Consider the following 18,971-nt stretch of genomic DNA (forward strand, 5'->3'; position numbering starts at 1 on the left):
ATAAAAATGGAGCATCAGAATTTACGTGCAGTTAAGTAATTACTTATTTTGGGAGCTTTAAAGCGTCTGCAAAGCAATACGGCCGACGCGGGATGTATCTGGGAGTATTGGCGACATATTTTTAAGGATATTGCCTAAAATATACGTAAAAATCAGTTTGGAGAATTTACGTGAGGTAAGTAATGGTTTTATGTACCTTGATTATCAGATACCTGAAAATTGGCCGTCTAAGCAAGCTAGCACGTAGGCTAGGCATGCTTTCTTAGTACTTACTAACACTACTCAATCGTACATATTTCCTGTGTCAGAAAATACGTAACCTCTGGTGGTCCTGGGATAAAAGTAATAAGAAAACCAGAAAAGAGCTGATAACTTCCAAACGGCTGAACCGATTTTCTTGGATTATAGCTAAGAACACTCTCGATCAAGCCACCTTTCAAACAAAAAAAAACTAAATTAAAATCGGTTCATTCGTTTAGGCGCTACGAGGCCACAGACAGATACACAGATACACAGATACACAGATACACAGATACATAGATACACAGATACACACGTCAAACTTATAACACCCCTCTTTTTGGGTCGGGGGTTAATAAAATGGTTAGGTATAAAATACTCACAAAAGCATGTTAAGTAGACCATGGTGGTTGTTCTCCGTAAAGAACAATCGAAGACTGAAGGTAAAATCCGGGGAAATTCAACAAGGTAGGTAGCGAATTTTCACACGTATTTTGCTCTACAATTTTGTCATAGCAATTATGTGTGAGCACAAATTTGAATACTGATCAGTGTTGAACAGTTTTCCGTGTCACTGATCGCATAATTTTGTTGAGGTAAACAGAACTTAATTTTTACTAGCAAAAGTTCATCATAAGCGGTGATAGCGTAGTGGTTAAAATTCGGGGGTCGGGGGTTCAATTCTGGGCACGCATCTCTATCAGTTATCAGAGTTAGTTATGTGAGTTTTAAGCAATTAAATACCTAAGTATAGTTACCTAACTTGCTTTAACGGTCAAGGTAACATCATAAGGAAACTGTATGTTTGAAATAGCTCCATAATGTTCTCAAATGTGTGTAAAGTCGACCAATTCGCACTTGGCCAGCATGGTGAATAATATGGCCAAACCACGGCCAAGCCCTTCTGTTCTGTTCTTCTATTCTGTAGTACAGAGTGAGCAAATAGGTTTATAATAATGATGGTGAGATGTTCATGTCTTTTCTCAATTATTTTATGACTAGAGGATTCCCGCGACTTCGTCCGCGTGGATTTAGATTTTTATAGATCCCATGGAAACTGTTTGATTTTCCGGGATTAACAGTAGCCTATGTCCGTCCACGGAACATAAGCTAACCCTGTACCCAATTTCGTCAGAATCGGTTACATTATTGGGCCGTGAAAAGGTAGCAGATAGATAGACAGACAGACAGATAGACAGACAGACAGACACACTTTCGCATTTATAATATTAGTATGGATGAAAAGTTAGGTCCTGGACTCTGGAGTAAGATCTCAATCTTGTAATCTTAGTCGGTCGACAATTGTGATATTAATCACATTTAGTGTGATTAGCTAAGATTTATTGGTTAAATCCTTAAATCACACTGCAACGGAGCAGAAGATCTTCGTGATTTTTGCATGGACACAGTTAAAGACCTGCCTACTGATTCGCTAACTCAGTATCTATTATCTAACATTGAATGATAGCCGTCGAGCACATTTGACATTTATTTTTAATTCATTAAATGTTTTCTATGAAAAATTGTTTTAAATCGCTTAGTGAAGCAGCAATGTTATCGGCTATCGTTCAGTGTTAGGCAATAAGTTTGTGAATCACCCGCTGGAGAGTGTGTCGTGTGATAGGCTACCTTTTATACCGGAAAATCAAAAAGTTTCCATAGGTTTTTAAAACCTACCTCGAAAATGTTTGCAAAAAACATTCGAAATTCAAACAGAAAACATAGTTTCGTTTGTGATTGGTTGGTGACCCGAAATGGTTAACACCCACTTAGATTGCTCTCTATCATGCGAAAAAATCGTAAGTCTATGTCAATTGTATGGGATTACGTAACAGAGAGCACTGTATATGGCTGTACTATCTACTTTCCGTGGTTAGGTATAGAGCTGTCAATTTAGTTTAGAGATTGGGTACTACATTTAGCCATATTTGTTAGTTTAAGGAAGGTTTTTAAATAAAACAAATTCATACGATGAAACAAATTATATTCTTCAAATACCTACTACTTAAACACAATACTACAATTTGGCTAGGAATAAACATTTATTATTGTCATTATAATTAAATTATATGTGTACCTACGTAATCAATTTTATATAAAGTGATTTAACACCTTTAACACATTTTACGAAATCATATGAATTAGTAGGTACATATTTCATTAATGAAACAATGTTTTAAGCAAGCCAAGTACATAAATACTTAATGTTACATATTGTACGTTTTTATAAAACTCTTGTAGTGAAATGATCTGTGATGATTATGATTTTGTGAATATGATTTTTCCGGCAAAAATTACGTCTTATAATTCTAGTGTTTTCCATAAAATCCTAGTTTGGTAATCAATGATTTTTTTTGTTGACACGTCTAAAAACAATGTGTGGTTGGTTAAATTTTCGTTAAAATGTGCAGTTCATCTAGATTTACATTCTAACAGAAATCAACAGAAACAGATACCTATTTATTTGTTTCCTAAACGTGTTTACAAGAGTTCATTGAGTTTGATTGGTTAACCAAACTACGTTTGTATGGAGTGTACTGTGGAGTGCTCTAAGTTTATCTCCTAATAATTTTATTGGAGGTAAGAAACATGTCTTTTTACCTATAATTTACAATAAAATGTATTGTGGATATGATGTAAAATAAGGTGACGTAAAAATAAAAGTAAAATAACCAAAATAAATTAATAAAACTTTTATTCGAAATAAATAAGAATTAACAATGTAATGTTACACAATAGTGGAAAATAATTTCAGTATTCACACGTATTTTACATTTAATTAATTAAAAATAAAAGCAAACATACAATACTGTTTCACTTCTGAACTATGCTATAACTAAACTCCTGTTAAAAAGGCCCACTTGCACCAAACCGCTAAATCTGTTTTGTTAAATTTAGTAATGTCAAGTTTGAAAAGTTTTTTTTTAGGTTATTGAGAAAAGGACAGAATAATAATATGTAAAAGACTTAATCGATAATCTATATAGCTTGCTAAACTCAACATTGTTATTCGTTAATATTAATTTGTATGGCCTTTTTTAACAAATATCTAACAATGTTGCTAAGAAACTTACCGACACATTACAGATAGATTGCTCATTTACTATTAATTTCTGCCATAAGCGGGTTGTTGCAAGTGGACTTAAGATCAGAATCGATGTAAACGCAATTCTTTCAATTGGCTGGCAACCTTAATTATAGACAAATTTTCTTTCAATTGGCTGGCAACCTTAATTATAGACAAATTTTTTCGCTTATATTTTGATTAACACCTCTAAGGCTAAGATCTACAGAGCAGAATTTGCTCAGACTTTACTTCCGAGATAGATTTATGCCACACACATCTTTCTTTGTCTCGGTTTAACTGTGTCTTAACTAAATCTCAGCCTAAAAGCTTCCTCTAATGGCCCGTAGATAGGTCGGATCACCACCTTTTAGCAATGTACCGTAAATTCAGCCAATTGGGAGAAATGCTAAAGTAATAACAATTCAGAGTTAAATAAAAAAGTTACTAAATCAATCTTTAAAGCATTTTTAACAACGATTCGTTTTTTTAAATATTTAAAGAACATTAATATTCGGTCTACGTGCATGTTACTTTACAAGTAGTTATGCAATACTGAAACTGCCCAGTTCAACAAGTTTGGATAAGACCACTCTCGCAAATCTCTTGTTCCGCTTACAACTAGTATTTCGGCGCTAAATCAATGTAAAAAATTGTGATTCGTAATGAAATAAAATGAGGAGCTGGCTAAGAAACGGTGTAATTATACAAAATAAAATTTTATACGAACAGTAAAAACTAAATGAAAGCTGTTGAAATTCTACTGTAATTGTACCATTTTGATCGAAATCCCGAACTTTGTACTCAAATTTTAGAACAGATTCACGTTATTTTTTGCTTGGTAAACAGTTCATGTTTGTATTCAATGATCGAAATTACAATCTTTTTACTCAATTTCAAGTTTAGCACAGTTTTAGACTGTTTTGTTTGGAAATGATTTAAAATTTGTATTCAGTGGGCCAAAACTGTCCACATTAAGAAAAGTATTTTTATCAGAATTGTAATTACTTAGTTTTGTTCGCCAGCTCCTTAAATATTTTCATGACAACAATAGTAATATAATATTAAATCATGATCAATTAAAACATTTTACAAAAAATCTTAAGTTTATTTCAGAATTACAGTTGTATAAATTTTTGGATACAACATAATAAGTCTTAAAATTCGCTATTATGTTTTGTTTGTATTTATAATTTGATAACAGCCTCAACTGTTATAATATTACACGAAGATAAAATACTTATATTAAAGTTAAATGGGAAAGTTTTACCCTACCTTTCCACTAGCCCCAACATAAAACAACAAGTCTGTTAACATGTTATACGCATAGTCGGGCCCTGCGCTGGTGGTTGGTTAAAGTTAAAATTATTGACTGTGTCTTTAATGTCTATTTATTAAACATTGTTAAGCGACAGTGGAAACTCACGGTTAACTTTACCTTAAACATTTGACTAACCATAACACACAGTTTAATTTCATATTTAACTTTGTTCTTAAAACAAAGAAAAAGCACAGCTTTCTTAAACCTATTATCTACTAAAATTAACAATTAAAATTTATTAATTTAAAATATAGATAAAGTACATCACTATGAATCCGTTGTACGTAATGTATGTGTTTCAGAATTTTCATAATATGATAGTTAAACTTAAAACTACTGAGGTCCAGTACATGACAGAAGTTATGTTATGTCACGGTTACAGTTACGGTTTGACCGTCAATAAAAACAAAATGGGTTGCGCAAATCAGGATTCGTTAACATAAGACCAAAATTTTACCTTTAACCTTAACTAAGGAGGTATGAATCATAACGTAACTTTAACCGACTGTCATGCAGCTGGTCCAAAAAGCTAAATTGATCTCTTCAGGTAATCATTTGCAGAACATTTTCTATACATGTACTGAAAGTAATGCTCCGGTTATTCTATCATATTTCGACAACGTTTATTCGAAAATATTTTTTTACTAGACCTAAATAAAGGACTTGAAAGGTTATTAATAAATTAAAAAAAAACTTCCTAAGTAGGAACTATAATATAAATATAACTAAAAATATGACAATGTACAAGATAAATTAACTAAGCAAGTGAAGTTATACAAGCTATGTAAGTTTAGATAGACAAAACAAATACAAGGATTTTTCGGTAAGCTATAATTGACAGCTATCACTTTCCGCAGGTAACATTGTGAAAGAGATGGCACTAATTTAAGATTTGCGTCAACTGAATTAACTAAAATGTCTATCACCTGAAGAGACCTCTAAATAATTCACGTAGGAACTTTCAAAGCGCCATTTTGACACACGTCCTGTTTGTAAATACAGTGGCGTGCATTCCATAGACGATGACAATACAGTGGACTTACGTTTTTTAGGGTTTCGTACCCAAATAGTGCCAACGGGATCCTAACACAAAGCCTCTACTGTCCGTCCGTCCATTTGTGAGCGGGCTCTATTTCATATACCGTAATAGTTGAAATTTTCAGTGTGTATTCATTTCTATTACCATACCAGCAAACAATAAAAATTTCAAAATTTCCACCGGTCAGGTGACCATTTTGTGTGTACGTATTGAGACGTATTACTTAGATACGAGAATACAGGATACGTCATAGGCGAAATGAAATTGCATTTTACTTTTAATTTTACTATGACTTTGTTTGAGGTCTAAGTACTGCTGATGTTACTGTATTCACATTTACACGCCACTGTATACAAAATCCACACAGTAAAACAATCACAGTTACATAATAACTCCTATTAACATAATATATTTATGGTCTATTTTCGATAAGCTGTTTTGGTTCGTATCCCCTAGTCATTGAAGTGATAAATATAATTAGAATTACAATAGAAATAGAAACCCTTCAAATGATTAAAAGATTCAAATAATGAAGATTCTCGAATTAATATAATATGCTCTATGAATCTATTATATCTATCTCGAATTAATACGATTCTTAGAACATTTTCATGTACAATTAATTGCAGAATAAAATTGATGTCTTCTTTAATTATATATTTTTTGCCGAAACAAGAAACAATCATTTTATAGAAACGTGAATCTTTTTTCTCGTAATTATTTATCAGTAATAAAAAAATGTTATTACAGTAAGTGATCACTATGAATTTACGACGGTTACTGGTTTTATAATTTCAATAAAATTCCAAAAAAAATCATTTAAATTACAATACGGATATAAAGAAGATTTTTTTTTACAAATTTTGTTACACGACACGTAAAAACTGAATGTTATAAAAAACGATAAAACCATTAACGAATTTCAACTAATTTTGAACCACATAGAACAATTAAATATAGTTTGGTCTGCCATAAACAGTTACATTTTTTTATAAATGTTGAAAAATATTTTCCTTATTTGAGTGCTTGGTTATGGTTATAAAAATTTAAACAGGGATAAAACTTTGAATAATACTTAATTTATTTTATATTTTTTCTTTGTTTGTGGACAATCGTAATTAAACGTTATAATATATACGAAAGTTATATATTATATGTGATGGTGTTTTTTATTGCGATCAAACTAAGAATAGGAATGACTTTTCGGCGCCATATATTTTATTTCAATAATATGTATCCAATGGATTTTGTAATACTACCGGTCACCAGTTATCTAAATAATGTAGAAAAAAACGTATGCAAACAATTTTTTTCTTATTCTCTTTTCAATTAGACAGATCGAGGTATTTGACTTTGCTATAGTTACTTTGATCGCACTGTATAGGCGACCATAAAAATGCTTTTACCATTTTGATAACCACTTCCACTAAATAATTTTAAAATACTGTTATTATAAAAAGCAAAATTTCACTATAACTGAGACTTTTATAAATGTATGTAGATCTTGAAATTAAAAAAAGACCCATGTTATTTATGATGTGCAAACGACATTCAACCTAAGGCAATTTTGTCCGACCGCCCGCGCCGACGATTAGCGTGAATCGAGTTGAGCTAAAAACTAGAAACGAGTTAATGAGCAACGAGAACAGTATAGTTGGGATAGTTTTACATCGTTCTGGTTACACCCTGTATATGTTTGAGTATGCACAATAAAGGTTTCTAAATAAAATAGTCGATAGTTAGTCGCTTCTCCGTCGGTCAGCGGTGAGACAAGAAGGTGGTAAAGCAATTTCATGGTCGATGTTAGGTATTTCAAGCCGGTCAGGTGCCGGTCCGGTCAGGTGCCGTTCCGTTTAGTGTGTGTAGACAACCCCGCCAGGGCCGGGCAAGCACGAGCGGCCGTTGAGGTAGGTGTCCACGGCCCGCGCCGCCTGTCTACCTTCAGAAATCGCCCAAACTACCAAAGATTGGCCGCGGCGACAATCTGTAATATAACAGGTAATTTAATAAAAGTTCACTAAAATCCCCGACTGCGGATTGCAATGCATCTTTTCCAGCCTGAGGTGCGGGCTTTTTGAAAAATTTTATGGTTTCATCAATATGAATCTAATGACATATCACAATAAACATTTATCCGTTCTATACTATCAATTTTCAAAATCGGTTGAGCCCTATACAGGTCAAACACATAACCCTCCTTTTGGGCTACGCCGCAGTCGGGTAAAAAGGTTAAGTAAAAATACGCGGTTACATACTAATGAAAAAACTCCAAAAAATCTATTTGGTCAAAATATGAAACATTTTCGAAATGAATAGGAAAAATGTATGTAATTTTTTCAGTAGTATTATTTCAATAGACATGTCATGACACATACCTCCCGCTGCGAACACGTTTTCCATCGGAGTTTGGTAAATGTTGTCCTTTGCTGTCTCGATATTGCTCCGTGCATCCAGACGCAAATCTGAAACAAAACACCGATGTAAAGCAAAAGTCAAACTTCTCTCCTAAAAATATATGAAGCCTTATCTCAATAAATACATGGTGGTAACCAGAACGCCAGCAAACACTAAGCGTTATTATAATATACTACCTAAATACCTAATACCTAAATACAATCCAATGTCAATAACCATTTAACTTATCTTGTAATTTAAGTGATTTAGTATTTTTATACCCGCAATGTATAGCGTGTAAAACTCGGTGTCAATGCCCCACCTACAAAGCGGTATTGACCCAGAGTGGCCTATCTACGCAACGTTCGTTGACCTCTTGACTCAAGCATTTACGTGTTTCAGTCATTGACGCGATTTTATTTTTTTGCTTGACGCGACCTTCGGACAGTGTTCGAGAAATGAGAATAGTGCCGTTTGCTAGCTCAAAGTGCTTGACGGGCGCATCAAGCTGCTTGATCAAGCTAAATAAATCTACGTGCTTGACCGTTTCCGAAGCCCTTCAGATACGTCAATACCCCGGCCTGGGTGCCACTCCACCTCTACTGCATTCACACAAGTTGCTTCACCTACAGAGAATTGGGCCTGATTTCTTCGCAGGGTCGCCATGTAATGTTGGAGGCCCAATGTTGAGACTTGTTAGTGTATAGCGTGCTTTAATAATACTGTTCTGTTATACTAAGGTGCATAACATTTTATAGGTGCTTCAAGTGGGTACATACTACAGAATGCACTGAGTCTCACCGAGTTGTCCAGCCACGTATCGCTCCGGACCCAGGAAGCCCATCGCGAGCAGCACCAGCTCACACTTATACACGCGCTCCGAGCCGGGGACCTCATTCATCTCCCATCTTCCACCGGGGCTGCGCGTCCACTCCACTTCTACTGCATTCACCCCACATACGTTGCCTTCACCTATAGAGAAAGTTATAATAAAGTGAGATTCAGAGAAAACGCAAGAGATAAAAAGAGAAGAAATAGGTACAAAAAAAAACAGTACGCTTTTACTAAAACTTTGATATGTAACAAATAAGGACAGATTAAGATAAAGTAAAATGGACCACCGAAGCTTATTATTATGTCATAGATAAAAGCATAATATATATATTGTGGAAACTATAATCTTACCATCATCCAAGAACTCTTTGGTGAGTGTGGAGAACTTTCTCGGATCATTGCCGAACTTCACCTTCACTTCTTCATGTCCATAGTCCACCCTATATAAAACAAAATAAAACTTCTAAGAAACAATGAAAACTACAAAGAAATATGAAACTGAATTTACAACTATAAAACAAGAGACTTTAGGTTCACTTTAGCATGTACATTCAAAGGATGATTCATGAGAATAACAAACCTGAACACTCGAGGCCATTGTGGCCAGGGGTTGTCTTGTCCCCTGGTCTTCTTAGGTTCTGGAAGAATCTCGAATGTAGTGATAGACTTTGCGCCTTGCCGGAGTGACGTTGCTATACAGTCGCAGCTGTTGACAAAAATAATAGGTTAGTTTTAAAGAGTTTATTTTCTCTATAAGAACAAAGTTCACTTAAAATATGAGAACGCTTCTAAATATAAATAAAGAAAAAACAATCTCTAATGGTAGATGAGTTTTAATTTCAAATATTGAGTCTGTAAGTGCGTTTTCATTGTATAACTCATTGAACATTTTTTTTATCGTAAGATAAAGCTTGCGCTTGACGACAATCATTCCTGAAAAGCAGAAGTTCTGTTAAAAAGGTTAAGGCCTGCTTCTTCTGCCAGCCTCACAGGTAGAGGAAGCCGCAAGTGTAGGTACAGCAGTCTACAACTCACCCAGTATCCCCACCGCCAATGACCAGCACGTTCTTGTCCTTGGCCGTCAACGCCGGGGTGTCTTTGCCGTGTCCGGGCACGGGGCCAGCCTGCTTCTTCTGCCAGCCTTCCAGGAATTCCATCGCAAAATGGATTCCGTTCAGCTGGCGGCCTTTCAGAGGCAGGTCGCGAGGCCATGTTGCTCCCATGCACAATACTAAAGCATTGTATCTGAAAGGAAGAAATACTCTTATTGTGGCAAAAAAAAACGATTTGTACAAAACTTAAACTGCGGTATGGTACTATAGTATCAGCAATATTTGTTTACGAAGAAAAACGACTAAAACAGAATGTACACCAATCAAAATATACAGACCTTAACAGGGCTCTCTCCATCACTCGTTTCATACCATTTCATACAATCATAGTTCCAATTTCATTTGAGTATTAAGCAACTAAAGTCCATGAAATTTTGCAGACATATTCTAGAAACTAATATCTGTGTCTGTGGTGTTTTAGATTTTTCTAAAAATATATAGTTTTAAAATTACAGGGGCTCAAAGATTTGTATGAAAATTTTAAGACCGCGTAACTTTGAAACCGAATATTTTAACAGAAATCTGGAAAACCACAGACATAGATATTAGTTTCTAGAATATGTCTGCAAAATTTCATGGACTTTGGTTGCTTAATATTCAAATGAAATTGGAACTACGATTGTATGAAATGGTATGAAACGAGTGACGGAGAGAGCCCTCTTAATGCATGACGTTAAGTTTTTAAACACAAGAACAACAGAGACTCTTGCTATCTTGCTCATAATTCGGGCGCAGACAACACCTACTTATAGCGGACGGGCATCTGCTATGTTTGGCTGAGATATTTTCACGCGCTACATTGTTTTCAGATATTTTGGCTCAGATGTCAGAAACACTCACCAGGTAAGAAATTGGTCTGAAGCATTAGCCCCTATTTCCAACCAATACAATAAACATTCCTGGAAGAAATAGAAGAGACCTAGAAGAGAATTAGAGGGACTCACTCGTTAGCCAACTCCGCAGCGGATATGTCCTTGCCAACATCCACGCTGCACTTGAAGGAGATGCCTTCAGCAGCCATCAGTTTGATCCTTCGCGCCACTACCTCTTTGCTGAGCTTCATGCTGGGGATGCCGTATTGCAGTAAACCGCCCGGACGATCGTTGCGTTCGAATACTGTTACAGTGTAACCCGCCTGTTGGGAAATGGTCATAGTTTTATTAGCTTACTAGCTGATGCCCGCGACTTCGATCGCGTGGATGTAGGTTTTTAAAATCCCGTGGGAACTCTATGATTTTCCGGGATAAAAAGTAGCCCATGTACTAATCCAGAGTATAATCTATCTCCATTCCAAATTTTAGGCAAATCCGCCCAGAAGTTTTTGCGTGAAGGAGTAACAAACATACACGCACACATACATACACTCAAACTTTCGCCTTTATAATATTAGTGTGATGAACGTGAGTGAAATGTGGAAACTATCGGACGTAAATAGCGGACGTAACGTTGAACGCTCGGATCACGTCGCAAACGACTGCACACCTATCTGTCAATCGTGGCTCCGTCCGATTGTTTGTTACTGCCCGTCAGTCCGCCCGCACCACGTCGCCATCTCAGGAACCTCATCAGTTAAAGGGTAGGCATACTATATTTAACACTAGCTGATTCCCGCGACTTCATTCGCGTGGATATAGGTTTTCAAAAATCCCGTGGGAATCCTTAGGTTTTCCGGGATAAAAAGTAGCCTATGTGTCAATCCATGGTATAATCTACCTCCATTCGGCCAAATCCGTCCAGTTGTTTATGCGTGAAAGAGTAACAAACATACACACACACACATACACATATTACATACACACAAAGTTTCGCCTTTATAATATTAGTGTGAAGTGTGATTTTTATACATTACCTTATTCAGTTGATGAGCGCAAGCTAACCCAGCGGGCCCAGAACCAACTACGGCGACAGTTTTGCCGTTACGGTTTTCTGGAATCTGTAAAAACGGAAAATTTAATAAATAAATAATGTAATGTATGGAACTGTTTTAACTCTGGTAACATTAAATGACCAAAATCCACGGAACATAGTGAACTGGTAAATCTCTGGTAACATTAATAAATGTCAGAAGTTCACGGGACATAGTGAGCTCACCTCGGGCTGAATCCAGCCGCTCTCGAAGGCGTGGTCGATGATGGCGCACTCGATGTTCTTGATGGTGACGGGCGGCTCCGAGATGCCCAACACGCAGGCCCCTTCACACGGCGCGGGACACACGCGACCCGTGAACTCTGGTTATAGAAATACGATTTTTTAGCAATTTTGAAATTTTTGAAAATGTTGTACCGATGACCATAGAGCAAGTACACGACATTTAAGGACCATCCATCACACATTTCCTTGTAACTAACCCATCTATTTGGACGTCGTCTGTCTTGGTGTTTGCTGACGCGCGTGCTCTGCCTTTTTGGAGTGTTTTTTTTTTGTCAAAAGTGGCCAGGATTTGTGTTTTACTGGTGTTTTGGCGGTGGAACTGACTGGGAAGCGCTCTAAAGAGGTGCCTCGTGTGTATCGGCGAGCGCCGACACACACGAAGTCCATACTTGTATAGTTTTCCTAACTTGTAAATAACTAAAAACTTGAGATTGGCTAATCTTTGTAAAGCCAGACGAGAGATAGAAATATATGTATTTGTGAAATTGTTGTGAATCCAAATAAACAATTTTTATTCGTCTTATTTCTTATCATTGACATCGATTTATGCAGGTCACGTCGGAAATCCCCTTCGGTTTACTAAGACACCTTTGACGATGCATCGTCATCAGCGCCCTGTAAACTTCCAGAAGGATCTTTTTGCAGCACCAGCTGGCCAATATCCCTACCATTAAACAATCCAACTCACCTGGGAAGTTGTTGGTCTGCAGCAACTGCGCTAGGGCCTGCTTCCAGTCGGCACGGTAGATGAGGTCATTCCACTTGGGGATGATGTTACCCAGCGGACAGCCGTGACCAGACTGGCAGAACGGCACGCCACATTCCATACAACGTGCCGCTTGCACTCTAAACCCTGCCAACAATCCAACTCACCTGGGAAGTTGTTGGTCTGCAGCAACTGCGCTAGGGCCTGCTTCCAGTCGGCACGGTAAATGAGGTCATTCCACTTGGGGATGATGTTACCCAGCGGACAGCCGTGACCAGACTGGCAGAACGGCACGCCACATTCCATACAACGTGCCGCTTGCACTCTAAACCCTGCCAACAATCCAACTCACCTGGGAAGTTGTTGGTCTGCAGCAACTGCGCCAGGGCCTGCTTCCAGTCGGCGCGGTAAATGAGGTCGTTCCACTTGGGGATGATGTTGCCCAGCGGACAGCCGTGACCAGACTGGCAGAATGGCACGCCACATTCCATACAACGTGCCGCTTGCACTCTCAACCCGCGGCGAACTTGGGCAAAGTTGTATATCTCCTCCCAGTCCCGTAAGCGTTTTTCAGCCGGTCTGTACATGGATGTTTCACGCGGGTATTTGATGAAGCCCCTGCAAACAAACGACCATTGTACACGCATAAAACTGGCTGTAATATACAATAAGGCCATGAGTTATGTACTCATGCACTCGAACTTAAATTCACGTCAAGTTTTGAACTCCCCATGTCCTCAATTTTCAACAATGTTTTGAAGTTTTATTTTACTTCGGCGGGGAGGGGCAACGCACGCACAACAGACGGAAACGTTTAAGTGCGGATACCAGCCCAGAGAGAAGAAGAAGAAGAAGAAGTTTTATTTATTCACTGATGTCATCTAGGGTTGAATTACTCAAGTCTTCAATTTTGTATTACTCATATCTGAAGTTTCATGCGTTTAAACATTATAATCTGTCCCTATTAAACTATATATAAAATCTAGTGTCTAAGCGATTTAGCGTAAAGGTAAAACTGCCCATACCTCATCCTTTTTAGTTAGCACGCTTCCATCTTAGATTTTCATCATGGCATACCATTACAAAAATTTAAGAGATTGTAAGAAAATATAAATGAAGTAAAATGACTGATGGTGTTCATTCTACGCAACTAACCTGGTCTTATCCAAAATCTTCTCCAAGTTCTTCTTATCCAGCTCCACATTCCTCACAGCCTCCTCAATGTCCACGACTCCGTTCTCCTCCGCCTTGCCGTTCACCTCGGCTTTGGGCGCAGCTTTCTTGATCGCCATCTGCTTGAGCGCCCGTTGGTACTCATATGGGAATACTTTGACGAACATTTTAGCTGGTTCAGGCCAGGTTTCCAGAAGACTTTTGGCGATTATAGAGCTGTAACAAAAACTACATATATTGCAACTGTAAAACATTTTTTTTAGTATTTTGATAAAGGCGCTTGGTACGTCAAAATAAGCGTTTGCTGTCTTGGTAAAAACAAAAAGGATGAAGGATGGAAAGGATGAAGTAGGATTGTTTGTTGAGGAAACTTCCGACAGGATTTTATGCAGTATCTAGTTGACAAACCGAAAGAAACTGGTCGTAAGATATTTAAAGTATTATAACAAATGCTTCGTACCTCAGAATAAGCGTTTGTTACTTTAATAAAAGCAAATAAGATGAAGAAGAATGGAAGGAAGGTTAATCGAGGAAACTGCGTAAGATAATACATGTAATTTTCACAAATAATACTATGAAGTTGTTTTTATTCGCTTTAATATGACAATATGTTTCGACAATAGGAAAAGATCTAGCCATTTATTGAGTGCAGTTGAAACCATGGGTTGAAAAATAACGTTGACACCATTAGAGAAAATCATAACAATAGTATCCACTTACCCAGTATACTCGACGAATTCTTCGAGTAGCTTCTGCACCTCGTCCAAGTCCTGCTGTTTCTCAAGCGGCAGTAGTTCCACCATCTCCGGGTTGCATTTACTCTTGAAAGAGCCGTCGATGTCGTACACGTACGCAATACCACCTGTGATGATTAAAGAAAATTGCATTGTAACACAACAACGTCACCAGCTGGCGCTAATTACAGGGTGCGGAAATATGGATTGCATCACTCCCTGTAACTTGCCAAGTTGGAACTAGATGGCGCTGACTGTACGTTGGCAAAAAAGTAAATGACGCTAGGGAGATTTCCCAACCCTACCATAAGACCCAGCCATAGCCAATGTTTATCAATCGAAAATCGAAAATCGAAAATCGAAAATCGAAAATCGATTCAATCAATGGATTCACTAGTATGGATCACACGAGGTCACCTTGTAGTCGCGCTTCCGACTTTCGCTTCCACTGCGTGGGACGAATTGTATGGGACACGATTCTCTTATCCCCGTGTAAAAGTCGCGCTTCCGACGTTCGCTTCCACTACGTGGGACGTCCGTAAGGGACACTACTCTCGTCGTCTAGTGGTGCTTCCGACCTTGGCTTCCACTGCGTGGGACCTAGGTTAGGGACTCTACTCTGTAAACCTAGAATAAAGTAATTGTGTCTTCACGCAACGTTGCTGTTTGAATTGCTTCGGCTGAATCCCGACCCGTCGACAACGTGGAACTTTTCCCCAGCTTTCTTACAGCATTACATTTTTGTTGCATTCTTTACTATTTTTACACGTTTTTAATAACTCGTTTTCTTGTCAGACTGTTTTTTTTTTTTTAATTAAAATTCAAGTCACAATTTGAACTAAAGGTGCTTCATATTCTAAGATCCTAGGTGGAGCCTACTACTTAAAGTTACTCTTCATACGCGCTTTTTCATACGTTCTCCAAACCTACTACGCCTATTATTCTACTATTTGTTTTTCTAGATGTAAAACTAAGCCAATTATGAATTTATCTCTTCATATTTGCGTTGTTCAAACATCGACCATCTCACTCCTGAGAATGTTGATTAGAACAACTTGGCTCAACTTAGAGCGACCTCGTCTCTTAAACAAGTGTGATAAACCCATTTGCCTCTTGCAGTTACGCTGGTTTTGGTTTATTGTTGTTTGTTTGAAAATGTTTGTAGTTGTAATGGTTTCATGATGGACTATGAAAGGGGGAAAAGTAAATATGAAACATTTACCACTCATTCCAGCTGCGAAGTTCCTTCCAACGAGGCCAAGTATGAGCACAGTGCCCGCTGTCATATATTCACACGCGTGGTCGCCTGCGCCTTCTGCGACGGCCACGCAACCGGAATTGCGCACGCAGAAGCGCTCCGACGCTATACCCCTGTAATAACACAAGTTTATAGTCACTTAATATTTAAACGCACCTCAAAAATTTTTTTTCTTTCTTTTGCCATGTCCGGGCATCGAGCTAGTCCAACCGTTAATCTTGCATCTCTATGGAAGTCAAAGAAACGGCGAACGTTATGGCATTCGTATGTGTTCGACATCCAATCCACACGCAGGAAATGTTTTAGCTCAACATTTCTGACACAAACCGCTAATGCGTGGATTGCCCTTCCGGCTTTCGTATTTCCTGCCTAAAATCCTTCAAGTCGAGAGTGAATAGGCAAGCACGCTCTAACCTAGACCTCATCGTCGCTCTTTATTAAGCACTAGCTGACGCCCGCGACTTCGTCCGCGTGGATTTAAGTTTTTCGAAATCCCGTGGGAACTCTTTGATTTTCCGGGATAAAAAGTAGCCTATGTGCTAATCCAGGATATTATCTATCTCCATTCTGAATTTCAGCCAAATCCGTCCAGTGGTTTTTGCGTGAAGGAGTAAAGGATTATAAGTGTGATGATTGTCGTCAAGCCCACGCCTACGTTGCAATAAAAAAAAGTTCCATAGAGAAAATTTCGTCAGATTGATTGAAGATGTGTAACGAGAGATTAAAGACCGTGTAGCGACATCTGTGTAGTAAGTTACTTCGTCCACATGCGATGCGATGCAGAACCTATCGTATAAGTTCGAGTAGCATTATCTAGTGCTTGTAGGTAGAGACCGCTATAACTTAATTCATCAATTATTAGTATTCTTGGCATTGAACACGGGCATGATTTATACAGTAATTAGATAAGGTTAGCTTTATGCTTTATTGTAATATTATTGACAAAGTACCAAAAGCCTAGATAGAGGATGCCTTATTTATAAGATACTAACCTGAAGTATGCTCTACCGGATGTTGCACCGTATAGACATACGTTGCCGACTATTACATTGACGTGGGACTCAAACGTGGACGTCTTTGGCGGGTAAATGATCACTTTACCCCCGGAAAGACCCTTGCCTGAAAAGAAAATAAATTATGTGTTACTTTCTTTATCATTTTGTGAATAAGCCAGACAAACGAGTGAATTTTGCGGTGCCACTTGTCAATGTCTAAGTTTTGCCAGTTTAAGTGGCATTAAAAATTCGGGGGTTTCAAAGTAAAAGCTAAAAAGACCCGCTTTTAATAATAAAAGATTACAATAACAATATAATACATAAAATACGGGTCTGCAGCATCAAAATTGCTCGCATCCTGAGTTCTGACACAGTCTACAGTATTGTTGATCAATATCTGATTACTTTTGACTAACTAATTTTGCACTTTCTTTTGTCCCAAGATTTCAAAACCCTTTGAACATTTTTGTATGGAATCTGGCATACATACAAGTCTGATGCAAGTTAAGTGATTAATACCTAATGTTTAATTTTTAACAGTTTTAAACACAAATATCATTTCAGCACTGAATGCTTTTTGATTGTAACAACTTAGTCTACCGATTGACACATGTTTTATCATTGGCCACCGAAACAAGGTTTTTCAAAATGGCGGACTTGTAGATTTGCGAACTAGGCTCAATGCCCTTTGGCGTTTTAATATCAAAATTCATGAAAGTCATAAAAGTTTTCGGGATGTGAAAAATAGTACTAAATACATGAGAATGGATTAACTCACCGACATAATCATTAGCGTCTCCCTCCAGCGTGACAGTGATCCCTTTTGACAAGAAGGCGCAGAAACTCTGTCCCGCTGATCCCGTCAGCGAAATATTCACCGTCTTACCGTCAGGCAGACCGTCATCACCGAATTTCCTGGGAAATAAGACCTGATTTAGTACCATACTTGGACCACAAGCTATACAAAGTTGTGCCAATAGCTCAACAGGTTGCGAAGCTGAAGTGGCAATGGACAAGGGCAGATATCTCGTAAAACTCATAGACGTTGGGGTCCCGAAATGCTGGAATAGCGACCTCGTACCTGAAAGTGCCGTCTAAAAAACAAAAACCCCAAACACTAGGTGGATGGACATTATCAAACGAATCGCAGGGAGCCTCGATTCACCCAATCAGGGAGGGATTCAGGAGGCACAAGGCCGTGGCGTATGGAAGTCCCTACAAGTCGACGTTTTTCGGTCAATAATATCTACACTAATAATATTAATTTATTATTAATTATAAAGAGGTAAAGTTTGTAGGAAATAATCTCTGGAACTACTGAACCAATTTCGAAAATTATTTCACCAGTAGAAAGCTATGTTCAATTTTCAAAACAATTAGAGATCCCTGCGACAATTGAAATAAACTACCCGTGCGAAGCCGGGGTGGGTCACTAGGTATTTTATAGAATTAAACTCACATGGCAATGTGATAAGACAGTGTGGAAGTAAACGCGCGATCTTCGTTGGTGATTTTCATGGTGATGTCGATATGTTTGTCCGCGCCTTCCAATATGCCTTGGCATTGCTGGATTAACTGATTGTCCAATCGCTTTTCCAGCTGGAAGTCCTGTAATAAGAAGTTTAGGTTAACTGTCGTCTGTACCTAGATAAATTCAGGAACTATGAAAAATATGGTATTTTTGGCCTAGATTATCCACACAATGTATCCGAATGACATGCCAAACTCTAAGAGATTTTTTAGTTTAAGACAACCGAAACAAGAATGTGGAAATTTTCTTTTTCGCGCAGAATCGGCGCTCTATACGAGCGAAACTCTTCCAAGTTTATCCCTGGACTAAAAGGAGAGACACAATATTTGAGTTTACTGAAATGCTAAAATATTCGGAATCTTGCAATAAATAAGATCTATGACATAACCAAAATTATTGAAGCAAAGATGATAAATTGT

At 37.8% G+C, this 18,971-nt stretch overlaps 1 protein-coding gene across 4 annotated transcripts in view; it reads right to left on the minus strand.

Moving 5' to 3' along the window:
* Window positions 1–2,915: 2,915 nt before the first annotated feature.
* The window catches only part of LOC123866946 (glutamate synthase [NADH], amyloplastic), an 80,959-nt gene continuing 64,903 nt past the window's right edge, over window positions 2,916–18,971 (minus strand). For 3 of the 4 annotated variants that reach the window (XM_045908744.1, XM_045908741.1, XM_045908745.1), the window contains 17 exons: window positions 18,481–18,629; window positions 17,800–17,936; window positions 17,019–17,145; window positions 15,991–16,139; window positions 14,755–14,896; window positions 14,017–14,250; window positions 13,214–13,479; window positions 12,096–12,232; window positions 11,854–11,937; window positions 10,949–11,139; window positions 9,928–10,137; window positions 9,473–9,598; window positions 9,244–9,332; window positions 8,860–9,030; window positions 8,040–8,126; window positions 3,470–7,648; window positions 2,916–3,430 (listed from right to left, as the gene is read on the minus strand). In XM_045908744.1, coding sequence (XP_045764700.1) covers window positions 7,518–7,648; window positions 8,040–8,126; window positions 8,860–9,030; window positions 9,244–9,332; window positions 9,473–9,598; window positions 9,928–10,137; window positions 10,949–11,139; window positions 11,854–11,937; window positions 12,096–12,232; window positions 13,214–13,479; window positions 14,017–14,250; window positions 14,755–14,896; window positions 15,991–16,139; window positions 17,019–17,145; window positions 17,800–17,936; window positions 18,481–18,629 — 2,430 coding nt within the window. In that variant the 3' untranslated portion in view covers window positions 2,916–3,430; window positions 3,470–7,517. The remainder of the gene's footprint in view (window positions 3,431–3,469; window positions 7,649–8,039; window positions 8,127–8,859; window positions 9,031–9,243; window positions 9,333–9,472; window positions 9,599–9,927; window positions 10,138–10,948; window positions 11,140–11,853; window positions 11,938–12,095; window positions 12,233–13,213; window positions 13,480–14,016; window positions 14,251–14,754; window positions 14,897–15,990; window positions 16,140–17,018; window positions 17,146–17,799; window positions 17,937–18,480; window positions 18,630–18,971) is intronic. The other variant, XM_045908742.1, reaches the window with a different exon arrangement.

The sequence above is a fragment of the Maniola jurtina genome, chromosome 7 (assembly GCF_905333055.1).
Source record: "Maniola jurtina chromosome 7, ilManJurt1.1, whole genome shotgun sequence".
NCBI classification, from domain to species: domain Eukaryota; kingdom Metazoa; phylum Arthropoda; class Insecta; order Lepidoptera; family Nymphalidae; genus Maniola; species Maniola jurtina.